The 17,238-nt window shown below is 47.7% G+C and overlaps 1 protein-coding gene across 1 annotated transcript; it reads right to left on the reverse strand.

The window, feature by feature from the left end:
• Positions 1 to 1,442: 1,442 nt before the first annotated feature.
• Positions 1,443 to 16,887, reverse strand: LOC140386681 (tubulin alpha-1C chain-like). Its single transcript, XM_072469234.1, has 4 exons — positions 16,720 to 16,887; positions 7,530 to 7,752; positions 3,693 to 3,841; positions 1,443 to 2,497 (listed from the first exon to the last, which is right to left on the reverse strand). Exons 1-4 carry the CDS (start codon positions 16,720 to 16,722, stop codon positions 1,526 to 1,528), a joined length of 1,347 nt encoding a protein of 448 aa, XP_072325335.1. The 5' UTR covers positions 16,723 to 16,887; the 3' UTR covers positions 1,443 to 1,525.
• Positions 16,888 to 17,238: the final 351 nt, after the last annotated feature.

Below are 17,238 nucleotides of genomic sequence, written 5' to 3' on the forward strand. Positions count from 1 at the left end.
ATTTCAACAGATTTGTTAAGCATGATTTCCCCTTCATAAATCCATGCTGACTCTGACTGATCCTGCCACTGCTTTCTAAATGTTTTAGATAATGGATTCAAGAATTTTCCCCACTACCGATATTAGGCTTACTGGTCTATAATTCCCTGCTTTCTCTCTACCTCCCTTTTTGAATATCGGAGTGACGCGATCTACCCTCCAATCTGCAGGGACAGTTCCAGAGTCTATAGAATCCCGGAAGGTGACCACCAATGCATCCACTATTTCCAGAGCCGCCTCCTGGGATGCAGATTCTCAGGCCCTGGGGATTTATCCGCCTTCAATCCCATCAGTTTTCCCAGCACCATCTCTCAACTAATGTTGATCTCCCTCAGTTCTTCCCTCTCACTAAACCTTTCATTCTCCAACATTTCTGGGATCTGATTCTAATCACTGTTAGCTGTTGGGGGAGGGGGGGTTGTTCTATGTTCATTTTTCTTTAGGGAGGGGTTTCCATAGGTGTTGGTAGCAGCTTTTTTTAAATTCTTGACACAAGTGTTATTGTTGTTTTGATTTGTATAAAATGTTAAAAGTTCAATAAAAATATTTACAAAAAAATACATAAAGTCGCTGCCGGAGGAGGTGGTGGAAGCAGGGACGATAGTGACGTTTAAGGGGCATCTTGACAAATACATGAATAGGATGGGAATAGAGGGATACGGACCCCGGAAGTGTTAGAAGATTTTAGTTTAGACGGGCAGCATGGTCGGTGCAGGCTTGGAGGGCTGAATTCCTGTGCTGTATTTTTCTTTGACGTGGAGATGCCGGCGTTGGACTGGGGTGAGCACAATAAGTGAAATCCTACCAACTGTCCTGGCTTGAGCCAATTCACACCTCTTTAACCTGGGGTTACCCCTATCTCTGGATCTGTAAAGACTTAATTACCTGCAAATGCTCGCATTCAAAGCATTGTCTTGCATCTTTGAATTTGTCTATATATATGTTTCTGGAACATACCTCTTCATTCACCCGAGGAAGGAGCAGCGCTCCGAAAGCTAGTGTTTGAAACAAACCTGTTGGACTTTAACCTGGTGTTGTAAGACTTTTACTGTACTTTTCTTTGTTGTACTTTGTCTACGGCAACATTCTACTTTGATTTGTCTTAATAATTAGACGGTCAAAAGCCCCGCCAATTAAGGAGCAATTTAGTGTAGCCAATTCACCTACCCTACACATCTTTTTGGGTTGTGGAGTGAGACCCACGCAGAATGTGCAAACTCCACATGGCCAGTGACCCGGGGCCGGGGTCGAACCACTGCGCAACCTTGCCCCGGTCCTGCCAAAGCAATTTGAAAGCATTTATTTTCATGAACCAAAGCGAGTTTCCAAATAGGTACCGCGAGTCTAATAATCTATAACGTTCAAAAGGTTCAGTTTTTCAGACAATTCAAGTCAAAACACAATCTCTCAATATTAATGGGTTTTATTCACATCTAAATAAAGACAAAATGAAAGTGGAAAGATGCATCCTTGGGTTGAATGGAGATCAGAAGTCCTCTCCATCATCATCAGCTGGAGTATCGGCACCAACCTCTTCGTAATCTTTCTCCAAAGCTGCCATGTCTTCACGGGCCTCCGAGAACTCCCCTTCCTCCATCCCCTCTCCCACATACCAATGCACAAAGGCACGCTTGGCGTACATCAGGTCAAACTTGTGATCGAGGCGAGCCCAGGCTTCAGCGATGGCCGTGGTGTTGCTCAGCATACACACGGCTCGCTGCACCTTGGCCAGGTCACCTCCAGGCACCACAGTGGGAGGCTGGTAGTTGATGCCCACTTTGAAACCAGTTGGGCACCAGTCAACAAACTGGATGGAGCGCCTGGTCTTGATGGTGGCAATGGCGGCGTTGATATCTTTCGGCACCACATCACCGCGGTAGAGTAGGCAACAGGCCATGTACTTTCCACGGCGAGGGTCACACTTGACCAGCTGGTTGCTTGGTTCAAAGCAGGAGTTGGTGATCTCGGTCACAGACAGTTGCTCATGGTAAGCTTTCTCAGCCGAGATTACTGGAGCGTATGTCGCCAGGGGGAAATGGATACGAGGATAAGGCACCAAGTTAGTTTGAAATTCTGTCAGGTCGACGTTCAGTGCTCCATCAAAGCGGAGCGATGCTGTGATTGACGACACAATCTGGCCAATCAGCCGGTTCAGGTTGACGTAACCCGGACGCTCCACACCCAGGTTCTTCTGGCAGATGTCGTAGATGGCTTCATTGTCGACCATGAAGGAACAGTCGGTGTGCTCGAGGGTGGTGTGAGTGGTCAGGATGGAGTTGTAGGGTTCGACCACAGCGGTGGAGATCCTTGGAGCCGGGTAGACTGAAATCTCCAGTTTGGACTTCTTGCCGTAGTCGACGGAGAGACGTTCCATCAGGAGGGAGGTGAACCCAGAGCCGGTGCCTCCACCAAAGCTGTGGAAGACCAGGAAACCTTGAAGACCCGTACACTGGTCAGCCTGGCAAAGGAAAACAGAATACAAGAAAATGGCAAATGTTACCTCCCTCCCAATGGAAACAAGTGCTACATTACCTGCTCCTTAACCTTTGGGTGTCAATAAAGGTACCTGCACCCAGGAATTAATAAATACAAATATACAAGACTACTAATGATCAAGAACAGATCAATCAAGCTTATCCCCCACTATACACTTCACCTATCCTCCAATACACATCATCCACCCCTCAATACGCATCACCTATCCTCCAATACACATCATCCACCTCTCCAATATGCATCACCACCCCCTCCAATAGGCATCAACCCTGTGTGATGAATACAGAAATTGTTATATATTATATTTCCTATTTGTGTCAGTAATGATACTAAAACCCTGGGTTGAAATACATACAGGCAAATGTCTCCCAAAGCTGTAATTAAGGAGTCATAAAAGGTGAGGTAATGATTGATTTCAACCATTTACGTGTTTAAAAAGAGATGGCTAATGAAATATTGTTTAGCATGTTGGATATTCCCTGCAGTGTAGATAATTTGAGGGATTGTATTAGTTCCCAGCTAAGCAGGTGATGGGACATCATATTTGAATACAGATTATGTAGTTAATGAGAGGAGCCAGGTCTGTCTGTAGTTTTCAGTTTTCCCAAATGCTATTAGGTTGAGCAGAAGAGTCTGACGAGACAGATGGATTTTCAGGAAGTTCGTGAAAGGGTCTCTCTCTCCAAGGGTCTGCACAGATAAGCAAGTAACCTGTTTTGTTAGCTTCATTTATAAGTGGCATTTGAACTGTTTTGGGTTCCTTAATCAGAATTATTGGCAGGTGTGGATAGTAAGTTAAAGTTTTTCCATTTATTTAAGAACTCCTCAACTGTTAATTGTAAAGCTATTTCTTTGATGTTAAGGTGGTTAATTCTGTGTTTAATTTAAAGTTTGTTTTTACATAAAAGATGCCTATTGGTCAGACTCATCACTCCTGGGGTGAAATATCCTCTCCTCACAGTTTTACACATTGAAAAATTGCCTGGGGTTCCTCGTCCGGTATCCGAACAAAAGTTGGGGTCTGGTCCGGTATCCTAACACTCACCCTCCCCGAAATGCATTCTATGGTATCACCCCCCCCCCGCCCCCCACAACCCCCGTTACACATCATCCACATGCCATTCTGCAACATGAGCTTTCAGCATCAATATTCTTACCAACTTGCGAATTCTGTCCAAAACAGAGTCGATCAGCTCCTTGCCGATGGTGTAGTGCCCACGAGCGTAGTTGTTGGCAGCATCTTCCTTCCCGGTGATGAGCTGCTCGGGGTGGAACAGCTGGCGATAGGCACCAGTACGGATCTCGTCTGGGAGAAAGGGACAGTGAAAAAAGTGTCACTGACCACTTCAGCTCTACTCTCTGATGGATATGTGGGGAGACTGGGGAAGCTGGACTTGTTTAAGGGGAGGTGGTGGCATAGTGGTATTGTCTCTGGACTAGTAATCCAGAGACCCAGGATAATGATCTGGGACCCAGGTTCGAATCCCATCCGGCAGGTGATGGAATTTAAACTCAATAGAAATCTGGAATTAAAAATCGAGCGATGACCATGAAACTATTGTTAATTGTCATAAAAACCAATCTTGTTCTTTAGGGAAGTAAATCTGCCGTCCTTACCCTGCCTGGCCTACACGTGACTCCAGACCCACAGTTCGCTCTTAAATGCCCTCTGAGCCAGCCACTTGGTTGTGTTCAGCCACTACAAAAACACAAAGAGGGAAGGAAAGTGGACGGACGGACCACCCGGCATCGAACCAGGCACCGGAAGTGACAACGGCAAACCCAGCCCTGTCCTTTACTGTTAGGGCAGCACGGTAGCACAGTGGCTAGCACTGTGGCTTCACAGCGCCAGGGTCCCAGGTTCGATTCCCGGCTTGGGTCACTGTCTGTGCGGAGTCTGCACATCCTCCCCGTGTGTGTGTGGGTTTCCTCCGGGTGCTCCGGTTTCCTCCCACAGTCCAAAGATGTGCAGGTTAGGTGGATTGGCCATGTTAAATTGCCCTTAGTGACCAAAAAGGTTAGGAGGGGTTACGGGGATAGAATGGACTTAAGTGGGTCGGTGCAGACTCGATGGGCCGAATGGCCTCCTTCTGCACTGTATGTTCTAGGTTCTGTTCTCCTTCGAGCACAGAAAGTTAAGGGACGAATTAATGGAGGTGTTCAAAAATCAGGGAATGTTTTAACAGAATCTATATTGTGAAATTTTCCCCAGTGGCAGGAGAGTGGATCACCGGGAGGCAAATTTCGCAAAAATAGCAAAGAACCAGGAGATATGTTTTTTTACACCGTGAGTTATGATCTATAACATTCTACCTCAAAAGGGTGATGAAAGCAGAATCAATAGAAACCTTCAATTTGGATCTATAATAATAATAATCTTTATTATTGTCACAAGTAGGCTTCCATTAGCACTGCAATGAATTTACTGTGAAAAGCCCCTAGCCGCCACATTCTGGCACCTGTTCGGGTATACAGAGGGGGAATTCAGAATGTCCAATTCACCTAACAGCACGTCTTTCGGGATTTGTGGGTGGAAACCGGAGCATCCGGAGGAAACCCACGCAGACACGGGGAGAACGTGCTGACTCTGCACCGACAGTGACCCAAGCCGGGAATCGAACCCGGGACCCTGGAGCAGTGATGCCGCAGTGCTAACTACTGTGCTGCCGTGTCACCCATATATACTTGAAGGGGGTAATTTTGTAGGGCTGTCCGCAATGTGTAGGGAGTGGGACTAATTGGTGAGCTCATTCTATGCTGCATTGCCAGCATTTTGCTGCATTTCAGTATTCGCCCCAATTAAATATATTTACACCCGGGGTGAGGGAAGAATGTAAAGTAGCTCAAGATCATTTCCATTGCCAACCACGTCCCATTCATCCCCAGCCAGTTTAATTATTGTTTTCATCTTAGTGCAGAGGGGCTCCAAAATAATTCTGGACATCATCAAGTCCTTGATGGCAGTACCTACAGATCTCCATTCCAGCCTTGTCGCGAGAATGGGGGGGGGGGGGGGCACACATGCCAATCATCTGGGTTCTGAGTGCAGCCCCCGAGACATTTTGTTGGCTGTTTCCCATGTGTGGGGCTGTCACATTCCTCTGGTTTCCGTCCGCATGGATTTTTTCCAACGTGGTTCACACGTAAAGCGAGGGGCGAGTGAAGCGAGGAGCGCGCTGATTGCTCACAACATTGACTGTAAGGGGGCAGCACGGTGGTGCAGTGGGTTAGCCCTGCTGCCTCACGGCGCCGAGGTCCCAGGTTCGATCCCGGCTCTGGGTCACTGTCCGTGTGGAGTTTGCACATTCTCCCCGTGTTTGTGTGGGTTTCGCCCCCACAACCCAAAGATGTGCAGGGTAGGTGGATTGGCCACGCTAAATTGCCCCTTAGAATATCCAATTCATTTTTTCCAATTATGGGGCAGTTTAGCGTGGCCAATCCACTTACCCTGCACATCTTTGGGTTCTGAGGGCAAAACCCACGCAAACACGGGGAGAATGTGCAAACTCCACACGGACAGTGACCTGGGGCCGGGATCGAACCTGGGACCTCGGCGCCGTGAGGCAGCAGTGCTAACCACTGCGCCACGGTGCCGCCCTGCTATATAAATGAATAAGCATTTTCTATAAGTCATTATAAAATATTATGATGTGGAGATGCCTTCCAGTCGGGGAACACTTCAGCAGTCAAGGGCATTCAGCCTCTGATCTCCGGGTAAGCGTTCTCCAAGGCGGCCATCAGGACCCGCGACAACGCAGAATCGCCGAGCAGAAACTTACAGCCAAGTTCCGCACACATGAGTGCGGCCTCAACCGGGACCTGGGTTTCATGTCGCATTACATTCACCACCCCACCATCTGGCCTGCGAAATCCTACTAACTATCCTGGCTTGAGACAATTCACACCTCTTTAACCTGGGGTTACCCCTCTCTCTGGATCTGTAAAGACTTAATTACCTGCAAATGCTCGCATTCAAAGTATCATCTGGCATCTTTGACTTTGTCTATATATACGTTTCTGGAACCTACCTCTTCATTCACCTGAGGAAGGAGCAGCGCTCCGAAAGCTAGTGATTGAAACAACCCTGTTGGACTTTAACCTGGTGTTGTGAGACTCTTAAAATATTAAACGTATTTAAAAGTATTAAATGTATTAAATTCTTTTCACATGGTCCTGGTTAGTGAACAGGCCCGATTTCAATCTTGCCGTCCACTGAAGTGAAGGAGGGCCTCACCTGCCTTGGTTTCCCAGGACTGGTAGATAGCCTGATAATTAACCCGTTTGGCTGCATTGTGAACACAACTTCCGTGGCCATCGGGTCCCAGAGAGGGACTTGAAACTGGAGCTTCTAGCTCAGATATAGGGATACTACCCACTACGCCACAAGACGTTGTCTGCAGGGAGATCAATAATAATAATCTTTACCCATTTACTGCTCTTGAGGAACATTCTTCCAACACTCGGTAATTCAAACATGTGCAGATATTCAGAGAAGGAAATTTTCCGGTCAAGGTTCAGGAGACTGGCACCAAGAGTTAGAATCACAGTACAATTTAGCACAGAAGGAGCCAATTTGACCCACTCTACCTAGTCAGACTCTTAAAGAACAATCACAGGGCGGTGCAGTGGCATAGTGGTTAGCACGGCTGCCTCACAGCACCGGGGACATGGGTTCAAGTCTGACCCTGGGTGACTGTGTGGAGTCTGCACGTTCTCCCCGTGTCTGCGTGGGTTTCCTCCGGGTGCTCCGGTTTCCCCCCACAGTCCAAAGATGTGCAGGTTGGGTGCTTTGGCCATGCTAAATTGCCCCTTAGTGTCCAGAGATGTTCAGGTTAGATTACAGGAATAGGGTGGGGGGTGGGGGCCAGGGTAGGGTGCTCTTTCAGAGGGTCGATGCAGACTCGATGGGCCGAATGGCCTCCCTCTGCACTGTCAGAATTCTCGCTGGGTAAACGTTCGAGTAAAGAGTCTTATCGGCTAATATTTTCCATTACCAATCACGGTTGATTCCAGGTCCAGAAAGATTGCCCTGGGCACGTGTTTCCCACTTCGTGTCTCACAGAAGAAGGTGTCAAAGGAGTCGTCCGCCTCTCCAGCGCTTTTGGTATCAGGTCTATGCCCATCAGGCTGGATGTCATGTTCCAGGCAGTACAGTTCCCAGCAGGCATTGCCCATCTGGACACCGGCCTGGCCAACATGGACGGAGATACACTCACGCTGCAAGAGAAATGGTAAGTAATTAGTGGGATGTGGGATAGGCACTGAATGATCACAGCCCACTCCAAGCAAATAAGAACAGGCCAGGTCCATCGGCAGCTCCTCCGAACCGTGTGGCCTCTACCACCGAGAAGGACAAGGACCTCCGCCCGCAAGTCGCTCAGCACCCTGACTTGGAAATATATCGGCCTGTTCCTTCACTGTCACTGGGTCAAAATCCCGGAACTCCCTCCCTAACAGCACTGTGGGTGTACCTACACCACATGGACTGAAGAAGTTCAAGAAGGCAGCCCACCACCACCTTCTGGTGGTGGCACGGGTGGCACAGTGGTTATCACTGCTGCCTCACAGCGCCAGGGACCCGGGTTCGATTCCGGCCTTGGGTCACTGTCTGTGCGGAGTCTGCACGTCCTCCCCGTGTCTGCGCGGGGTTTCCTCCGGGCGCTCCGGTTCCCTCCCACAGTCCAAAGATGCGCAGGATTAGGTGGGGTGATGGGGATAGGGCGGGGGAGTGGGCCCAGATAGGCTGCTCTTTCTGAGCGTCGGTGCAGACCCGATGGGCCGAATTCTGCTCTGTAGGAATCATACGGTTCTCAAGAGGCAATTAGGGATGGGCAAAATATGCTGGCCTAGCCGGTGATGCCAGCATTCCACAAATGAATAAAAAAAACTAATGTGAGTGCAACCCCATATTTGGAATTGGGCAAAATGACAGGTGGGACCTTTAAATAACTGCTTCACACAGAAGGCAAAGTGGTCTCCGGATAGAGATCTTCAACATGGTGAAGGGGGTTGTTAGAGTAAATATAGAGACAATGGTTCCACTTGTTGGGGAGACCAAAATCAAGAAGGGGGTGCTGGGGGGGGGGGGGGGGGTGTATCGAGATGGTTATTAATAAACCCAATCGGATGTTGGTTCGAATGTGAACCTCGCCATCAATGGGAATCATCGAGGGCGATGACAATTAATGTACTTAAGGGGACGTTGGGTATCATAATCATAATCATCGCTTATTGTCACAAGTAGGCTTCAATGAAGTTACTGTGAAAAGCCCCTAGTCACCACATTCCGGCGCCTGTTCGGGGAGGCCGGCACGGGAATCGAACCGTGCTGCTGCCTTGTTCTGCATTACAAGCCAGCTCTTTAGCGCACTGTGCTAAACCAGCCCCTTGCTAAACCAAGCCTCTTATGTTCGTAGGGTATGGACATCAGGGAGAAAGAAATAGGGGGATATGTCAATAGAATTAGAAGTCCTACAACACCAGGTTAAAGTCCAACAGGTTGGCATCGAATCACTAGCTTTCGGAGCACAGCTCCTTCCTCAGGCGACTGAAGAGGTCATCACCTGAGGAAGGAGCAGTGCTCCGAAAGCTAGTGATTCGAAACAAACCTGTTGGACTTTAACCTGGTGTTGTAAGACTCCTTACAGTGCCCACCCCAGTCCAACACCGGCATCTCCACATCAATAGAATTAGATGAAGGGGAGCGGACAGCGGTTCAGGTGGAGCATGTACACCAATATAGCCAAGTTCAGATTATTGACCATTTCTCTGTTTCTTGCTGTTCAATCGATCGTAATCCAAAAACCGTACCAATCTCAGATTGGAAATTAAGAACTGATCTATCATTAATTTCTGTTTGAGGGTTCCAAACTTCTACCATCCTTTCACTGATGAAGTGTTTTCTCATTTCATTTCCGAAGCTCCGGCTCTAATTTTCAGACGAGTCACTCGAGTCCTGGACTCGTCAGACAGGGGAACAGTCTCCCTCCATCTACCTTCACTGAACCGAAGCCTTCAATCAAAGCAGCCCTCTAACTTCTTAATTCTAGGAAACGCAATGTTAGTTTGTGGGATCTCTCTGTGTCATTTAACCCTTAGAGACCAGGCACCGTTCCAGTGTCTCCACTGCACTTCCTCTGAGGCCACGAGGTGCCCAGAACTGCTCACAGTAACTCTTTAGGTGTGGTCTAACCAGGACTTGGTGTAGCATAGTTACACGGGTTACAGTGGTTGATGGGACTGAAGGTAACTCAGGATGACAACGGGCCATGGTCTAAAATTAGAGACGCGTAAGGAGATGTGTCGAGAGGCCCAGGTAAAAGCAGCAGAAGCGGGTTCAGTTTAACCTTCACCGGGAAATGGATAACTGCATGAAGGGGAAAGATGAGTGGAGCTGTGGGAAAAAGATAATGGAGTCAGACCAATTAGATAGCTCTGCTAAAGAGCCAATACATGCATGGTAGGCCGAATGGTCCTGTTATAGATTCATAGAAAGGTTACAGCACAGAAGAAGGCCATTCAGCCCACCTTGTCCATGCCAGCCCGAGGACACCCAGGTGCCCTTTCTAACCCCACCTTCCTGCACCCAGTCCTCAGCCCTGTAGTTCACAGCACTTAAAGTGCAGATCCAGGTATCTTTTAAAAGAGTTCAGTGTCTCTGCCTCCACTGCCAATTCGGGCAGTGAATTCCAGGCTCCCACTAACCCTCTGCTTAAAAAAGTTCTTCCTCATGTCCCCTTCTCTTGTGCCACTTATCCTGAATCTATGTCCCCTGGTTCTAGAATTCTCCACCAAGGGAAACAATTTTATCCTGTTCACCCTATCTCATCCCCTCATAATTCCCCTTAATTAAATCACCCCTCAGCCGTCTTCGTTCCAAGGAAAATAACCCCAACGTATCCACTCTCTCCTCATCGCTACACTTTTCTAGCCCTGGCAGCATTCTTGTAAACCTCCTCTGCCCTGTCTCCAGAGAAATTTCGTCCTTTATGTAACGTGGTGACCAGAACTGCCCACAATACTCCAGTTGTGGCCTCGCCAGCATGTTATACAATTCTGACATTAAATGAAATGAAATGAAAATCGCTTATTGTCACAAGTCGGCTTCAAATGAAGTTACTGTGAAAAGCCCCTAGTCGCCACATTCCGGCGCCTGTTCGGGGAGGCTGGCACGGGAAGGCATTATATCCGTACTTTTATATTCTATACCTCTGCCAATGAAGGAGAGCATTCCGTATGCTTTTTAATCAACCTTGTCTACTTAAACTGCTCCCTTTAGAGACCTGTGTATTTGTACACCAAGATCCCTTACTTCATCTACTCCTGTTAGTAAATTCCCATTTGTTGTGTACTCCCGACAATTGTTTGACCTCCCTAAATGCATGACCTCACAGTTCTCTGTGTTAATTTCCACCTGCCATTCCATTTGCCTTTCTTACTACATTTGTACCTGCCTACAGACTTCCTGTGATTCATGAACAAAGGGCACCCAGATCCCTCTGCACACTCGCATTTTAATCTGTTTTCCACTGAGATAATAATTTGCCGAGCTATTTTTTCAGCCAAAATAGATAACCTCACACTTTTCCATATTAAACTCCACCTGCCAAACTTTGCCCCAATCTCCGAGCCTATCTGTATCTGCCTGTAAAATATTTATCTCCTCTTCACTGCCTGCCTTCCCACCTATTTTAGTGTCATCCGCAAATTTTGCTGTTACACTCTCCCTGCTTGCAGATCATTCATACAGATTGTAAACAGTTGAGGTCCGAGGACTGAACCCTTCGGCACCCCACTAGTTACAGTTCACCAGCCAGAGAAGGACCCATTTAACCCGACCCTCTGCTTTCTGTCAGCCAGCCAATCCTCAATCCAATCTAGTACTCGACCCCCGACTTCCTGCAATCTCACCTTCTGCATCAGCCTTTTATGCGGCACCTTGTCAAATGCCTTCTGGAAGTCCAGACATACTACATCCACAGGTTTCCCATTATCCGCCTTGCTGGCTACGTCCTCAAAGAACTCGCAGGTTTGTCAAGCACAGGGGGCGGCACGGTGGCGCAGTGGTTAGCACTGCTGCCTCACGGCGCCGAGGACTCGGGTTCAGTCCAGGCCCCGGGTCACTGCCCGTGTGGAGTTTGCACATCCTCCCCGTATCTGCGCGGGTCTCACGCCCACAACCCAAAAAGATGTGCAGGGTAGATGGAATGGCCACACTAAATTGTCCCTTAATTGGAAAAAAAATAATTGGGTACTCTAACTTTATTTTAAAAAAGGTTTGTCAAGCATGACTCATAAAACCATGCTGACAATGGTGGATTGAACTTTGTCTCTCCAAATGTTCAGTCATCTCCTTAATCATTGATTCCAGCAACTTGCCCACCACAGAGGTCAAGCTAACCGGTTAATAGTTTCCTACTTTTTGCCTCTCTCCCTTTTTGAATAGGGGCGTCGCATTAGAACAAAAGAACAAAGAACAAAGAAAAGTACAGCACAGGAACAGGCCCTTCGGCCCTCCAAGCCCGTGCCGACCATGCTGCCCGACTAAACTACAATCTTCTACATTTCCTGGGTCCGTATCCCTCTATTCCCATCCTATTCATGTATTTGTCAAGATGCCCCTTAAATGTCACTATCGTCCCTGCTTCCACCACCTCCTCCGGCAGTGAGTTCCAGGCACCCTCTACGCTCTGTGTAAAAAACGTGCCTCGTACATCTACTCTAAACCTTGCCCCTCGCACCTTAAATCTATGCCCCCTAGTAATTGACCCCTCTACCCTGGGGAAAAGCCTCTGACTATCCACTCTGTCTATGCCCCTCATAATTTTGTGGACCTCTATCAGGTTGCCCCTCAACCTCCGTCGTTCCAGTGAGAACAAACCCAGTTTATTCAACCGCTCCTCATAGCTAATGCCCTCCATACCAGGCAACATTCTGGTAAATCTCTTCTGCACCCTCTCTAAAGCCTCCACATCCTTCTGGTAGTGTGGCGACCAGAATTGAACACTATACTCCAAGTGTGGCCTAACTAAAGTTCTATACAGCTGCAACATGACTGGCCAATTCTTATACTCAATGCCCCGGCCAATGAAGGCAAGCATGCCGTATGCCTTCTTGACTACCTTCTCCACCTGTGTTGCCCCTTTCAGTGACCTGTGGACCTGTACACCAAGATCTCTCTGACTTTCAATACTCTTGAGGGTTCTACCATTCACTGTATATTCCCTACCTGCATTAGACCTTCCAAAATGCATTACTTCACATTTGTCCGGATTAAACCCCATCTGCCATCTCTCTGCCCAAGTCTCCAAACGATCTAAATCCTGCTGTATCCTCTGACAGTCCTCATCGCTATCCGCAATTCCACCAACCTGTGTGTCGTCTGCAAACTTACTAATCAGACCAGTTACATTTTCCTCCAAATCATTTATATATACTACAAACAGCAAAGGTCCCAGCACTGATCCCTGCGGAACACCACTAGTCACAGCCCTCCAATTAGAAATCCTTCCATTGCTACTCTCTGCCTTCTATGACCTATGATGTGGAGATGCCGGCGTTGGACTGGGGTGAGCACAGTACGAAGTCTTACAACACCAGGTTAAAGTCCAACAGGTTTGTTTCGATGTCACTAGCTTTCGGAGCGCTGCTCCTTCCTCAGGTGAATGAAGAGGTATGTTCCAGAAACACATACATAGACAAATTCAAAGGCATTGTTTGGCATCTTTGAATTTGTCTATATATGTGTTTCTGGAACATACCTCTTCATTCTCCTGAGGAAGGAGCAGCGCTCCGAAAGCTAGTGACATCGAAACAAACCTGTTGGACTTTAACCTGGTGTTGTAAGACTTCGTACTGTTCTATGACCTAGCCAGTTCTGTGTCCACCTTGCCAGCTCACCCCGATCCCGTATGATTTCACCTTTTGTACTAGTCTACCATGAGGGACCTTGTCAAAGGCCTTACTGAAGTTCATATAGACAACATCCACTGCCCTACCTGCATCAATCATCTTTGTGACCTCTTTGAAAAACTCTATCAAGTTGGTGAGACACGACCTCCCCTTCACAAAACCATGCTGCCTCTCACTAATACATCCATTCCCTTCCAAATGGGAATAGATCCCGTCTCGAAGAATTCTCTCCAGTAATTTCCCTACCATTGACGTAAGGCTCACCGGCCTGTAGTTCCCTGGATTATCCTTGCTACCCTTCTTAAACAGAGGAACAACATTGGCTATTCTCCAGTCCTCCGGGACATCACCTGAAGACAGTGAGGATCCAAAGATTTCTGTCATGGCCTCAGCAATTTCATCTCCAGCCTCCTTCAGTATTCTGGGGTAGATCCCATCAGGCCCTGGGGACTTATTGACCTTAATATTTTTCAGGACGCCCAACACCTCGTCTTTTTGGATCTCAATGTGACCCAGGCTATCTACACACCCTTCTCCAGACTCAACATCCACCAATTCCTTCTCTTTGGTGAATACTGATGCAAAGGAATTAGCGTGTTTAGCATGATTAGCATGATTTTGGGCAGCACGGTAGCATTGTGGATAGCACAATTGCATCACAGCTCCAGGGTCCCAGGTTCGATTCTGGCTTGGGTCACTATCTGTGTGGAGTCTGCACGTTCTCCCCGTGTGTGCGTGGTTTCCTCCGGGTGCTCCGGTTTCCTCCCACAGTCCAAAGAGGTGCAGGTTAGGTGGATTGGCCATGATAAATTGCCCTTCGTGTCCAAAATTGTCCTTAGTGTTGGGTGGGGTTACTGGGTTATGGGGATAGGGTGTAGGTGTTGACCTTGGGTAGGATGCTCTTTCCAAGAGCCGGTGCAGACTCGATGGGCCGAATGGGCTCCTTCTGCACTCTAAATTCTATGATTCGCGTGTTTCCAATCCACCGGGACCCTTCCAGAATCCAGGAAATTCTGAAATATCATAACCAATGCATCCACTATCTCTGCTGCCAGCTCCCTTAATACACTAGGGTGCACGCCATCAGGTCCTGGAGACCTATCTGCCCTTAATCCTATCAGTTTATTCAATACTGTCTCCCTGGTGATGATTATTGCACCAAGTTCCCCTGCATTAACTGCAGTTTTTGGAAAATTTTCATTATCTTCAACTGTAAAGACAGTGGCAAAATATTGGTTTCAGTGCCTCCGCCATCTCTGTGTTTCCCATTATTACCTCACCAGTATCGTCCTCTAAAGGGCCAATATTTTCTTTAGCTATTCTCTTCCTCTTTATACACTTATAGAAGCTTTTGGTATCAGTGTTTCTGTTTTCTGCTAGTTTCCTTTCACAGTTTATCTTAGCTCTTTTGATTATATTTTTAGTAGCTTTTTGTTGAACCTTAAAGGTCTCCCAATCCTCCAGCTTACCACCAGCTTTTGCAGTGTGGTATGCCCGAGCTTTTGCCCTTATGTCTTCCTTGACCTCCTTGTTTCGCCATGGAACGGTTTTCTCCCTTTTACAATTCCTCGTCCTCTCAGGAATATACCTTGATTGTGCGGTATTTCATATCTCCCTGAACATCCCCCATTGTTCCTCGTCTGTCCCACCCTCCATTATTTGTGCCCAGTCTACTTGGGGCAACTCTTGCCTCAGGCCTGGATAATTGCCTCTGCCCAATGCTAAAACTCTAGTATGGCACTCTCTCTTCTCTCGCTCAATCTGAATTTGAAATTCTAGCATGCAGTGATCAGAGGGATTGCCAGCTGCAAGCTGTGTGCAGGTGCCAGTATAACTACAGCCCAGCTTCCACAGATCATGGAATCATAGAATCCCTACAATGCGGAGGAGGCCATTTGGCCCATCGATTCTGCACCGACCGTCTGAAAGAGCACCTTCCCCAGGCCGACTCCACCCTGATGTAAACCTAACCTACACACCATTGCAGACCAAGGGGCAATTTATCATGGCCAATCCACCTAACCTACACATCTTTGGACTGTGGGAGGAAACCGGAGCACCCGGAGGAAACCCACGCACACACGGGGAGAACGTGACACAGTCACCCAAGGTTGGACTCCAACCCAGGTCCCTCGAACCCAGGTCCCTGCCGCTGTGAGGCAGCAGTGCTAGCCGCTGTGCCACTGTGCTACCCAGATACTAGAGGACAGGACGGCTGAGTGGGAGCAGAACCTGGCCAATTCCAGCACTGCCAGAAAGTACGGAATGTGGAATTAAAATCAATGCAAATAGCTGAGGAAAACCTGATAGATTTGATTCATACCAACCATTTGCCACATCAAAATGAAGCAACTTGTGGGGCCTGTACGAAAGGTAAACGGCTTTTGCACTATGTTCATGGTTTCATGTATATTGTCTATTTTGTTGTTGTTACTATACCAAAAATGCCTCAATAAAATGTTTATTAAAAAAAAAATGAAGCTACTTAAACTCAGTCAAATAAAGTGCTGCTCTCGACTTTTGCAAATCTAACATGCAGTCTCCGATTAACTTCCAGCTCACCTCCTCCAGGGGTTCCTCTTCTAGCCCCTTGAACCAAATTCCAAATTCTTCCCAGTCGTGAAAAGCCCCCTTTGCAGCAATGAGGAAAATAGGGGGGGGGACACACACACCCTGCCCACACAGACACAAACAGGCCAAAACTGATTCCTGCGCATGTTAAAAGTTTGCAGCTTCTTAAAGGACAGTATTTGGTTAGGGAGGCAGGGGGTTTAATTGCTGAGGGGGGGGGGTGCTTTGACCAGTTGCCAACCTGGACTCCCCAGGATAGGAGGTTGGCAGCAGTCAGTGAGGATACCCAGCCTCCAGGGGAGTGAAGGGGGGGGGGGGGGGGGAGCAAAGTCAGCCTCCATCCAGCCACAGATTCACTCTCCCCTTCCTCAATAGGATTCCGTTTTCTTATCTAAAGGAGAATTGGGGCAGACGTTTTGGGGCAGGGTTTGCCCTTTGGAACCAGCCTGATTTAAAGCGATTGTGTCTGACCCTCTGCTCACCAGGATTCACACACACGCACATACCTGGACTGTGTGTCAGCTCCAATCACAAGGTGACTGATCCCTTCCAAATAACCTGGGCAGAGCATCCAAACTGAGCTCAGAGCTGCCACCAAACACAAGCTTCAATTCACACCTTTAAAATAAAAACGAACAAAAAAAAAAACCTCTTCTAGTTTCAACAGTTTAAAAGTCTTGGGCAGCACCTTAACCCACTCACCATTTTAAATGTCCTCCCTCTCTCTCTCTCCTCAAGCTGGCTGGTGGTGTTAGGGTGAGAGGCTGGTCACAAGAGCTGATCAAAGCAGACCGGGAACGATGCAGAACAAGGCAAAACAACTGGAAACATCTGGCATCTTATTTATACAGCTGTCACGTCACAAGCTGGGGGGGGGGCTTGGTTTAAAAAAAAAAGCATTACTGCGATTGAAATGACCAAATGCTGCAATCAGGTGAGAGAGACTGTGAATGCTAAAACTGTGGCAAAGTGGGAGGTGACCCTCACAGAGAGGTTGGTCTGCATGCATCCTCTCACTATGCAAAAGATATGAAACAAAGATTCATTGACAAATCACTTTGCATATGCTGCTAAAATGGATTAGCCTCCGGGTCTATGTCATGTGTATATATAAAAATAACATATCTGGATTTGAGGTTGCAGGTGGTGTGAAGGGGTAGACCCCTGGGCATTGGAGAATGCCTTAGCTGTGTGACTTCATTATCTTCGGTGGGTCTTCTC

Source organism: Scyliorhinus torazame, chromosome 2 (assembly GCF_047496885.1).
Source record: "Scyliorhinus torazame isolate Kashiwa2021f chromosome 2, sScyTor2.1, whole genome shotgun sequence".
NCBI classification, from domain to species: Eukaryota; Metazoa; Chordata; class Chondrichthyes; order Carcharhiniformes; family Scyliorhinidae; genus Scyliorhinus; species Scyliorhinus torazame.

Coding starts and splice junctions, on each gene's coding strand:
- LOC140386681 (XM_072469234.1), bottom strand. Junction 3,842..7,529: donor CCTGGAATCAACCGTGATTG/GTAATGGAAAAT, acceptor CCTTTCTCCCAG/ACGAGATCCGTACTGGTGCC. Junction 2,498..3,692: donor TGGACAGAATTCGCAAGTTG/GTAAGAATATTG, acceptor TTCCTTTGCCAG/GCTGACCAGTGTACGGGTCT.